Below are 12,156 nucleotides of genomic sequence, written 5' to 3' on the forward strand. Positions count from 1 at the left end.
AATTGTGAAGAAGGCATGCCAGAAGCTACAGTATATTTCAACAGGAGTTTGAGGAGATTTGGGATGTCAGCAAAGACTAGCAAATCTCTTTCAATATACCATTCTGACCGGTTGCATTCAGTCTGGTATGGAGTTGCTGATTCACAGGACTGGAAAAAGCTGCAGAGGATTGTAAACTCAGCCAGCTTTATCATGACACTAGCCTTCCCACCACTGAGGACATCTTCAAAAGGAAATGACTCAAGAAGACCACAAGACACAGCAGCAGAATTAGGCCATTCAGCCCATCGAGTCTGCTCTGCCATTCCATCATGACTAATCCCAGATCCCACTCAACCCCATACACTTGCCTTCTCACCATATCCTTTGACACCCTGAACGATCAACTTCCGCCTTAAATACATGCACAGACATGGCCTCCACTGCCACCTGTGACAGAGCATTCCACAGATTCACTACTCTCTGGCTAAAAAAAAATCCTCCTTATCTCTGTTCTAAAGGGTCACCCCTCAATTCTGAGGCAGGGCCCTCTAGTTCTGGATACCCCCACTTTCTCTCCACATCGATCCTATCTAGTCCTTTCAACATTCGGTAGGTTTCAATGAGATTGCCCCACATTCTTCTAAATTCCAGTGAGTACAGGTCCAAAGTTGCGAAATGCTCCTCATATGTTAACCCCTTCATTTCTGGAATCATCCTTGTGAACCTCCTCTGAACTCTCTCCAATGACAACACATCCTTTCTGCGATATGGGGCCCAAAACTGTTGACACCACTCTAAGTACGGCCTGACGAGTGTCTTATAAAGGCTCAGCATTATCTCCTTGCTTGTATATTCTATTCCCCTTGAAATAAATGCCAACATTGCATTTGCCTTCTTTACCGCAGCATCCAACATTAAGGATCCTCAGCACCCAGACGTGCCCTCTTCTCACTACTACCATTAGGGAGGAAGTACAGGATTCTAAAGACACAATAACTTCTTTCCCTCCGCCATCAGATTTCTGAACGATCCATGAACTCTTGAAAACTACCTCCCTATTTTGCTCTCTTTTTGCTTATTTATCTTTTTATACATTTCATGTTGTAACTTATAGAAATTCTTTTATGAACTGGACTGTACAGCAGCAAAACAACAAATTTCATGATATAGGTCAATGATAATAAACCTGATTCTGTTTTATATTGAGTTTGAATAAAGTATTGCTGTACCTATGTACCTAGCTCCCTCTCTTTAACACTCCCTAGGTTCCTACATTCACTGTGAATGTCCTACTCTAATCTGACTTCCCAACATGCCACACTGCCTATTTACCTGAATTAAAGTCCACTTGCTATTCTTCAGCTGATCAATTTTCCTCTGTAAATCTGGATAACCATTTTCATTGTCAACGTCCTCACCTACTTTAGCATCATCTGAAAACTTATTAAACATGCATTGTACATTCTCATCAAAATATATTTATGACTTTCAACAGTTATCTGGTCTTTAAAGAACTACCTCAAATCTTAATTATTTTAAAAATTTCTTTCTACGCGACTTGGAACACCTTCCCACACCTTTTTTTTAAACCTGCTCTAACTGGAATGTATCACATGACAAATGCCTCTTGGTTATAAACACTAATTTAGAAAATCAACAACATTTTAGTAATCAGCTTCTAAAAGCTGTTTGTGTAACTTGTTTAATCAAACTATCAGTTTCTTAGCATTGGGCTTGTTTCCTGACATCTAAGTTTTCTCTTTATTAAAAGTCAATAAGCAAAGAAGAAAAAAACTAATCATACAGCAATCAAATGATATCAGCATGGTTTTATGGAAGGTATATTATATCTGCCAAACTTGTTCAAATGCTTTGAGGATGTTAGAGGGAGAGCTGATAGAAGAAAACTGGTATTTACTAAAACAGTTGACAAGTTGCCATGGTGTGTAAATTAAAATATCTACATATTAGAGTCCTGATGAAAGGTCTCGGAGCAAAATGTCGACTCTATTCCTTTCCATAGATGTTGCCAGACCTGCTGAGTTTCTCCAGCATTTTGTGCTGGAATAAATGAAATGGGTCCTTCGCAGGCTGGAGGAATGTAACTAATGCAGCACCTCAGTGCTCAGTTGTTTGCCCTGAAGTATTTACTATTTATATTAATGATTTACAAGGGGGAAGATTTAACTAAATATAAGGTTTTCATTTTACCGATATTAGAAAAAAAGGAGGATGGCTCTGTGGTAATGAGGACTTTGTGATCCAGCAACAGGACACAGTATAACACTATCATTCACCATTTTAAAGATGGTGATGACTCAGCATATATGACTGAGATTGAAGATGTGGCTGAATGTTCCCACAATAACCTCTTACTCAACGTCAGCAAAACCAAAGAGCAGATTATTGACTACAGTAGAAGGAAACTGGAGGACCATGAGCCAGTCCTCATCAGGAGATCAAGGGTGGAGAGAGTAAGTAACTTTAAATTCCTCAGCATTATCATTTTGGAGGATCTACCCTGGGTCCACCATGTAAGTACCATTACAAAGAAAGTACCTGGAAGCTTGTGAAGATTCGACATGTCATCTAAAACTCTGATAAACTTCTATAGGTGGAGAGTATACTGACTGGTATGGAAACATCCTTGAATGGAAAAGTCTACAAAGAGTAGTCGATACAGCCCAGTGCATCATGGGTAAAGCCTCCCACCATTGAGCACATCTACAAGAGCACTGGAGCAGGAAAAAACATCCATCAAGGAAGCCCACCACCCAGGGCATGCCCATTTCTCGCTGCTGCCATCAATCAGGAAGGAAGTACAGAAACCCCAGGACTCACACCACCAGGTTCAGGAATAGTTATTACCCCTCAACCATCAGGCTCTTGAACCAGAGGGGATAACTCAGCTTCACTCACCCCAACGCTAAACTGTTCCCACAACTTCTGGACTCACTTTCAAGGATTCTTTATCTCATGTTCTCAATATTTATTTATTTATTCATTATTATTATTATTTTGTTTTTTATTTTTTTAATTTGTAGTTTTTTTTGCACATTGGATGTTTGTCAGTCTTGTGAGCAGTTTTTTTATTGATTCTATTATGTTTCTTCTTATTTCCTGTGAATGCCCACAGGAAAATATATTTAGGGTTGTATATGGTGATATATATGTACTTTGATAATAAAATTACTTTGAACTTCTGAACTTTGGATTTTGAATCATTGTGCGAAAACTTCACTGTTAATGTGGGGAATAAAGTAAGCTGAATCAAAAAGCAGATTATTATCTTAATGAAGAGAGACTCCAAATTGAATTGAATTGACATTATTTCTTACATCCTTCACATACACAAGTAAAAATCTTCACATTAAATCACTGTTTAAATGTGCAATCATAGTAATTTATAATAATTTATAATAAATAAAACAGTCAATGTAACATAGAAATACACTCAAATCAGTGTGAGTTAATCAGTCTGATGGCCTGGCAAAGTTTATTGAAATCTATGAGCTCGAAGCACATGAATCATAAAGGATTGGCAGATAGATATAACAAATAGTTAAGTAGGTAAACTATATTTTGTCCTTTGTTGTGAAGGAGTTGGAGTCTAATAAGGAGGTAGTGCTTTAGTTTTACAGGCTGTTGGTGAGGTCATACCTATCAAACTGTAATAGCTTTGGAGACTGTCCAAATAATATTTACCAGGCTAATTCTTGAGATGAGAGGGTTGAGATAGATAATTTGAGCCTGTATTCCTTGAAAGGGGTACCCTTATTCAAACATAGAAATGTCAACAACGAACCAGGTACCCATGGTCATGCTCACTGTGATGTCTGTCTGCACTAATCTTACTTGTCTGCAATAGATCTATATCCCTCCATGCCTTTCCTATCCAAGTACCTGTGCAGATGCCTTTTAAAAACTGTTTTTGTATCTGCGAAGAAAGATGAGAGGTGACTTGATAGGGATGTCCAAGATTATAACAGAGACTTTTTCCCAGGGCAGAAATGGCTAATTCATGGAGGCAAAATTTTAAGATGATTGGAGGAAACTATAGGAAGGATGTTAGAGGTTAAGTTCTTTACACAGAGAATGAAACTCCCTGCCAGGGCAGATACATTAGGGGTATTTAATAAGCTCTTAGCTAGGCACACAGATAATAGAAAAATAGAGGGCTTTGTAGGAGGGAATGGTTAGATTGATCATATGGAGCAGGTGAAAAGGTTGGCACAACATTGTGGGTACAAGGGTACTGTGCTCTAATGCTCTATTTTCTACGTATAACATTGAATTTCAAATCTACTCTTCTCTAAATCAATGTTCTTTACTGATTAATTATAGAGGGTTGCAACATGGAAATATGTCCCTTGGTCCATCAAGATTGCATTGGCCAACAACTACCCATTTTGTTCCAACATTTCATCTCACATTTGGGATTAGCTGATCCTGCAAAACTTCTATTACAAGATGTAGTTGTGTTTGATTCCCCAAGCAAAGTGACACTGCCCACTTCACAGATCTGCCAATGCCAATAAGGGCAGAATGCAGTGAAATCATTTAGCCAATTATGAATTATACTATGTATTCAGATGAACTATATTTATGACAACCAGTATGTGAAAGCTCAGTTCCAAAAATGTACCATCATAATGACAAAACAGCCTGCATAATGATGTTATCTGAAGCATAACTATTGGTTGGGTAAGCAGAAGACTGACCCTCTGCAAACTTCTTTGCTACAGAGCCTTTTCAACTTTCATCTTTTACCTTAGCATCCCAACTTAAACATGACTTCTGACAGTGCAACTATCTCTCTGAGAACTATCACAGGCTGAGATTTTGACAATTTAAACATGGCTTCTGACAGTGCAACTATCTGAGAACTATCACAGACCTGAGATTTTGAGCTGAAAAGCAAAGGTTAACCCACAACTGTCTGCCACAAATGGGCCATAGTTGATCCTGTAACATTACCATCAAGAGTATGAAAGTTTGTAGCTATTGATTTGGCATCTTCAAACATACCTGAGATTTGCAATGAAGATGACATAAAACATCTTGTGTCACCTCACATTCACAAGAATGTACCCTGAGGTTAAATCTGGGTAATATTATTTTTCTATAACATCTTGTACCATTGTACTGTCCCACTCCAACACTCACAAACCAGTTGATTGAAATGGGTTAAATAAGAGTGCATGAGCAATGAAACTTGGGAACTGTGCTCCTTGAGAAAGAAAACAAAACAATGATAGATTCAATGTCCTCCATCAACCCCGTCCTGGGATCTGTGTTTCATAACGGTACCAGTTTTTATTTACATATATAACACAGAATGCTGTGTAAAACTTCTTGATATTTGCAGCTGTCTCTCAGTTGCATTCTACACTCAATGGCCATTTTATTAGGTACAGCCACATACCTGCTCATTAATGGAGCGGCAACTCAATGCATAAAATCATGCTGACATGGTTAAGTTTCAGTTGTTGCTCAGTCCAAACATCAGAATGGAGAAGAAATATGATCTAAGTGACTTTGACTGTGGAATGATTGTTGGTGTCAGATGGGGTAGTTTGAGTATCTCACAAAAGTACTGATCACCTGGGATTTTCACGCACAACAATCTCTAGAGTTTAGTGAGATTGGTGCGAAAAACAAAAAATAAATCCAGTGAGTGGCAATTCTGTAGAATATTTTAGTGAGAAAGGTCAGTGGAGAATGGCCAGACTGACTCAAGCCGGCAGGAACTCAAAAAACCACACATTACAACAGTGGTGTGTGGAAAACAGTGCTGAACACACGTGTCAAACCTTGAAGTAGATGGGCTATAGCAGCAGAAGACTATGAACATACACTCAGTGGCTACCTTATTCGGTACAGGAGTTAGCTAGTAAAGTGGCTATTGAGTGTATATTGTGAAACATGGTGAGGACATATTCCATCCTTCTCTCTCAGAATCCTAAACGATTGAAGTAAAATGGTCACAAGATGTGTGATACACACTCAAAAAATACATGTATTTGTCAATGTCATCACCTGAACCTGCAAGTGCTCCAGCACGGTCCTGGCTGCAAATCACTGAAAAAGCCTCTGAAGCCTGTGCCAAGGCTAGGGTGACTACACTTGTTTCAGGATCAGAGCAAGCATTCGACCGAGGTGCAAGAATGGAGATGCCCATGACCCACACAGCCACTTGACAGCTGGATAGGCTTTGGATAAAGTAGTGCTGGGTGTCAGACTGACACAATCTGCCTGACTTGTCTCAACGGGCATCAATGAATATCAACGGAAATGTTGATTGAAGCATATTCTGAATGTAAAACACACAAAACGCTGGAGGAACTCAGCACGTCAGGAGGCATCCATGGAATTACCAAACAGTCAACCATGTTGTGCCAAGACCCTCCTTCAGGACTACAAAGGAAGGAGGAAGATGTCAGAATAAATAGGTGGGGTTAGGGAAGGAAGATAGCTAGAAGGTGATAGGTGAAGCTAGGTAGGTGGGAAAGGTAAAGGGATGGAGAAGAAGCAATCTGATAAGAACATAAAGTGGACCACAGGAGAAAGGGAAGGAGGTGGGGCATCAGGGGGAGGCGATAGGTGTTAAGAGGCCAGAGTGGGCAATAGAAAAGGGGAGGATGATATTTTTAACGGAAGGAGAAATTGATATTCATGCCATCAGGTTGGAGACGACCCAGACGGAATATAAGGTGTTGTACCTCCACCCTGAGGATGACCAACATGTTGGAACGGGAACGGAAATGGGAATGGGATTCGGAATTAACATGCTTGGGCAGCGGGAAGTTCCGCGTACGGTGGTTGGAGTGCAGGTGCTGGGCAAAGCGGTCCCTCAATTTACGATGGGTTTCTCCAATGTAGACACACACACAAAACTCTGAAGGAACTAAGGCGGTATCTATAGAACTGAATAAGCAGTCGATGTTTCTTCAGGACTGGAATGGAAGAGGGAAGATGCTGGAATCATGTGAATGATTCCGATGGTCGAGACGAAATAAAGCGTGTTGATTTAATCACTGGTCGATGACAGCGGGAAAGGGGACAACTTTTCGCAGCCCGGGGCATGTCTTATTTCCTTGCAATGTTGGGATATCTTGACAAAAAGCTCCATTTGCTGATATGTGCACGGCCACTTCAGCATTCGACATGAAAGCTTTAACCCAGCAGAGATTCGTCCCCTGCCTTGGATCACGATTTCTCTGAAAGCACAGACAGCTCAAGTTTTGCCCTGCTTGGCCTCTGACGTCACTGCCCCCCCCCCCAGTAGCGACGCGCTCGGCCGTTTTTTGGTGAAATATATCGCGAGATGTTGGGAGCGCCGAGCCGGGCTTTAGCGTTATATTTGCCAGGGCTGTGAGGGAGGTCGGAGCAGGTGACTGCGATCTGGTGGTTGAATCGTCCCTGTTTCAGGGGAAGGACAAGAAGTAGCCGGAGGGGGAGGAGGTTCCAGAGGCGAGGCAGCGAGCGTAGAAGTCGTGCATGAGGAGAAGGGAGGGCGTGTGTTCATTTGCGAGGTGACTGGATAGTGGAGAGCTGCTGCGGGCTCCGGTCGTTGCTGAGATCCCCACGCTGCCGCTGCAGTAGCCGAGGAACTGCGGGGGAAGCTATTCCAGTCCTTGTCTCGGTGCAGGATAGGAAGGCAGGAGGGTGGTTGCGGGTTTTGTCCACTCTTGGTGTCGGCGTTACCCAGCCAGCCAGGTGGTGTCCGCCGTGCGGGAATCGGTGAATAGCTTCAACACCGGAGACAGCAGCCACTGTCGTCGTTATGGCTTCGACTACAACCTGCACCAGGTTCACAGATGAATACCAGCTATTCGAGGAACTTGGAAAGTATGGCAGCAAATCTGACTGATTTATGTTCTCTCTAAATGAATAATACGGTTGGATTTCAGGCGTGCATGAGTGCTCCGTGGGAGGTTCGCAATTATGTTTTAGTGAAGTATACTGGCTTTCAATAGATGTTATTAATGGTTAGTTGGAGGCATAGAATTTAGCAAAATATGTACTTTAGTTTCGTTCTTTGCAAATTTGCTTTGGTGGTAAAAATGTTCCTGTGAATCAGAAGACCAGTTAGTAGACAATGCATCGGAAATCTTGAAATGGTTGGTTTTATTTTGCGGGAGTCTTAACCGTTTCAAGTGCGTTAAATTATTTGTGTTCATTGTATGTTCGGCTTTGGGCTGTGCGCCAGCCGCACTGAAGCAATATTCTAAGTTGGTGAAGCTTAATTGTTCTGTCTATAATTTTTGTACATGACTGTCTTTGATTGTTCCTTTCAGGGGAGCATTCTCGGTAGTGAGACGATGCATGAAAATCTCGACAGGACAGGAATATGCTGCCAAAATCATCAACACTAAAAAGCTCTCTGCCAGGGGTATGCACTATATCGTATATAGCCTATTCTTATTATTAATTTGTGGATGATTTATTAGAGTAACAATTAGTGAGTACAATCAGTATGTCACATCAGATGTTTTTAAGATGTATTTATGATTGTAAATTTCAAAGGAATTAGACTTATTTCAGTACGGATCATTGTGTGTGTTGAGGGGGTATTGTAATTTTTTAAAAAAATTACTGTGTGTGAAAATGGATTGGGGCCACTGGCAAGCTATCCTTTCATAAAATTCCAGTAGAGCAAGTTGGTGAGGTAGGGCAAGTCAGTACTTGTACACTTTACTGTGTTTGATGATGGCTAGCATTCCAATCATAATAAATAAACCAATAGAATTTGTTTTTCATGCAGATTTTCACAGGTTCAATGGTTGTGTCAATAATTGAGTTATAACATGTTCAATATCAACCATACTTTTAATGTGTCTTATACACATGAATGTTCAAAACAATCTTCAGCACCAGTTAAATATTTATAGTGTTCTACTCTATTTTCTGTGAATCCCGTCTCCCAGATCCCCAGGTTTTTGATATTGTATTCCTTCGATGTCTCTCTACTTGGCTGTCTGCAGTTGTGGTCCTGCAGCTGCAGCAGCTAAGCAGTTGCTACTGAAATAATGTACCATATTTCAGTTCTTCGAGATGGTTTTGCTGTGGAAGAAGCATTCGATCTGTCAGTCTGTTAATCAACCAGAGCATCCTTCCAGTAGTTCAATGAATTCTCAAAGGGAAGATCACGCCATGAACTCATTAGCGACTCCATGTATGAACATGGGCCACTACAATCTGTGGAAAATGTCAGGGTGAACGTGTGCTTCTGTCAAGCATGGAGAAGATTTGGGTCCATCTTTAATGAAACGGTATATTTAATGCAAGGCAGTTGGCTTCCAGATTTAATGTTTCTTTCCTGCTTTCACCCCCACCTTTGGTGAAGCTTATTTAGAATTGTGCAGGGTTACTGAGCACTACCTCTGAAACTTGATGTATAACTGCAGTGTGAGGTGTGAGAGGATCCCTGTGGAGTGGGTGGAGGCGGTCTGCGGTGAGATGGCCATGCTGTAAAGTTTGTTGCCCAATGGAAGATTGTCTTCATGGTGTGTATGGAAGTGCCTGAAAGTTGCCAGTTGTTTAAGCCTGCACATCCACTTCCAATTATCTTTCAAGTGTATTAGTTTTCCAAGACTCTAGTTTTCTAATGATGATGATGATATGACATCACCTTCAAAGCAGTTAAAGTTTTAAGCCCTCAGTCCTGGGATTTATTGTTGCATATATAGCTTCTAATATGAGATGTGGTATTACTTCCCTTTTGTTTTGTGCTTGTACTATTGAGAAGTTCCTTTAAAACCAGCGGAGGGGTGACTAAAAATAATTGTTAAACTAAAATATTACTAATCTGCAAACCACAAGGAAAATCTGTCCTTTGTGTCTTGCAATGTTTCCTGTATTTGATCTTATCTGGTTAGATTCAAAGTCACAAGTTGTATTGCATTGCATAATGGGGATCTGGGATGTTAATTGTTCTGTTTTTTCACTCCCTTGTTTCAGTAGTACAATACCTCCCCTGTGAGCTTTTAGCATCATTACCAAATTTCTTCTCCAACTAATAAAGGCATTGATTATGTTGTATAATCAAATGGAGTGAGGGTTTTTGATATTGAAACCCTCAGTGAATTAATTTACTAAAGAATGTCCAGAATGTTGAAATTTAGAAGTTAAGTGCTTGATTGAGTTTGTTTCAAAGTGAGGAATAGATACAGTAAGGCATATATTCATGAATGTAGAAAATGAAATTTGTGTATTTTCTGAAAAATTCAATACAGATAAATTTTTGAGTTTGACAGGTTTAATAAAAACTGGAGAAGTATATACCTGAATGAGATAGTCAAATTACTTCTGTTGTTGAAGCTACAATTAAAAACTCATAGCTTGTTTTGAGGATGTTTATTCAATGGATATGTCTGTTTTGGAAATACTGTCTTAGTAAATACTGAGAATACTTTAAACCGGGGGTCGGCAACCTTTTTGCCTCTGTGGGCTGGATCGCGTATTAATGAGTGGGCCAGATAAATGCCATAAAAAACTTGAAATATGGGAATTATCCATTTAAATACATCTAGTTATGTTTTACCTCAAATTAATGCATAACTTGTGCTAGAAAATCATTTATGTTTAAGGTTGTTTACCCCTGCTTTAAACAATAGCAAACATTTTTGTTCTGTACATTTTTACTATATTTGGTATCTGCCACTTACCACAGAACAGATCCATTGTAGAAGTAGAGAATCAAATTCACTTGTTGTAACTGTAAATTCAGCATTAGATTCCACTGGGGAACTCAGCTTTTTAGTTTATTGCTACCTGAAATTTGAAGCCAACTTTGTCATAATTTTGTTTAAATTCCTGCTGACCCATGAAAGGAGATTACTGTTCTGTGGCTCCCAAAATGTTGGTCTGCTCTTCTGTAGAGGCCTAGTGCCAAAAGCTGGGCTTGATATTGGAATTGTTTTATTGTTGCCACATGTACAGTGCAAAGCCTGTCTTACATATCATTCATACAGAGAAGAACTACACACTGCGTTGAAGTAGAACAATACAGAATAAAGTGTAACATATACTGAGAGAGTGCAGTGCAGGTAAATGATAAGGTGCAAGATCATAATGAGGTAGATTGTGAAGTCAAGAATCCATCTTATTGTTTAGGGAACAACTGGGTAGTCCGGTGGTCTGGGCTTGCAGGCTTTTTCGTCTTCTGCCCACTGGAAGAGGGGAGAATAATGTGTGGCGTCCTTGATTATGCTGGCTGATTTACTGAAGCAGCAAGCTGTATTGAAAGAGTGCATAGAAGCTGGTTTCTGTGATGTGCTGAGCTGTGTCCACAACTTTGCAGTTTATTGGGTTCACATGCAGAACAGTTGCCATAACAAACAGGATGTCGTCTATGGTGCATCAGTTCAAAATTGGTAAGGGTCGATGGGGACGTGCCAGATTTCTTTGGCCTCCTAAAGAACAGAGACATTGGTGAGCTTTATTGGCTATGGTGTCTATGTGGTTGGATCAAGATGAGGTACTAAGAACATAAGAAATAGGAGCAGGAGTAGGCCATCTGGCTCACTGAGCCTGCTCTGCCATTCAATAATATCATGGCTGGTCTGGCCATGGACTCATTTCTACCTGCCTGCCTTTTCCCCATAACCCTTAATTCATATAAAAATCTATCCAACCTTGTCTTAGCCCCCACTGCTTCATTGAGCAGAGAATTCCACAGATTCGCCACTCTTTGGAAAAGCAGTTCCTCCTCATCTCCATCCTAAATCTACTCCCCTGAATCTTGAGGCTATGTCCCCTAGCTCCAGTCTTACCTACCAGTGGGAACAACTTTCCTGCCTCTATCTTACTCTATACTGCAGAGTATCTCTCAAAGGGGTTATCTATCCCTGGAGAGTATTGATGATGTTCACTCCTAGGAGCTTGAAGCCCTGCACTTCAACACCTTTGACGCGGGCAGGAGCATGTGCATGCCCTCCCATCCCTGTTCTTGAAGTCATTAACCAGCTCTTGTTTTGCTGATGTGGAGAGAAAGGTTAATGTCATTGACACCAAGGTCATTAAGCTCTTTATCTCCTTCCTGTGCTCTGACTTGTTGTTTCGGATATGACCCATTACAGTGCAAATTTGTAGATGGAGTTACAGTAGTTGTCGGTGTAACTTTCATTTGACCACCTTTCCTCCTACACCTGGTTAAAGTTGGTGGGGCCA

At 40.6% G+C, this 12,156-nt stretch overlaps 1 protein-coding gene across 14 annotated transcripts in view; it reads left to right on the forward strand.

Moving 5' to 3' along the window:
• The first annotated feature begins 7,310 nt into the window (after nt 1-7,310).
• LOC140195219 (calcium/calmodulin-dependent protein kinase type II delta chain) overlaps nt 7,311-12,156 on the forward strand; it is a 580,639-nt gene continuing 575,793 nt past the window's right edge. For 8 of the 14 annotated variants that reach the window (XM_072253189.1, XM_072253194.1, XM_072253191.1 and 5 more), the window contains exons 1-2: nt 7,312-7,833; nt 8,283-8,377. In XM_072253189.1, coding sequence (XP_072109290.1) covers nt 7,769-7,833; nt 8,283-8,377 — 160 coding nt within the window. In that variant the 5' untranslated portion in view covers nt 7,312-7,768. Of the gene's footprint in view, nt 7,834-8,282; nt 8,378-12,156 lie in introns of all 14 variants that reach the window. The other 6 variants (XM_072253192.1, XM_072253190.1, XM_072253195.1 and 3 more) reach the window with 2 other exon arrangements.

The sequence above is a fragment of the Mobula birostris genome, chromosome 3 (assembly GCF_030028105.1).
Source record: "Mobula birostris isolate sMobBir1 chromosome 3, sMobBir1.hap1, whole genome shotgun sequence".
NCBI lineage: Eukaryota > Metazoa > Chordata > Chondrichthyes > Myliobatiformes > Myliobatidae > Mobula > Mobula birostris.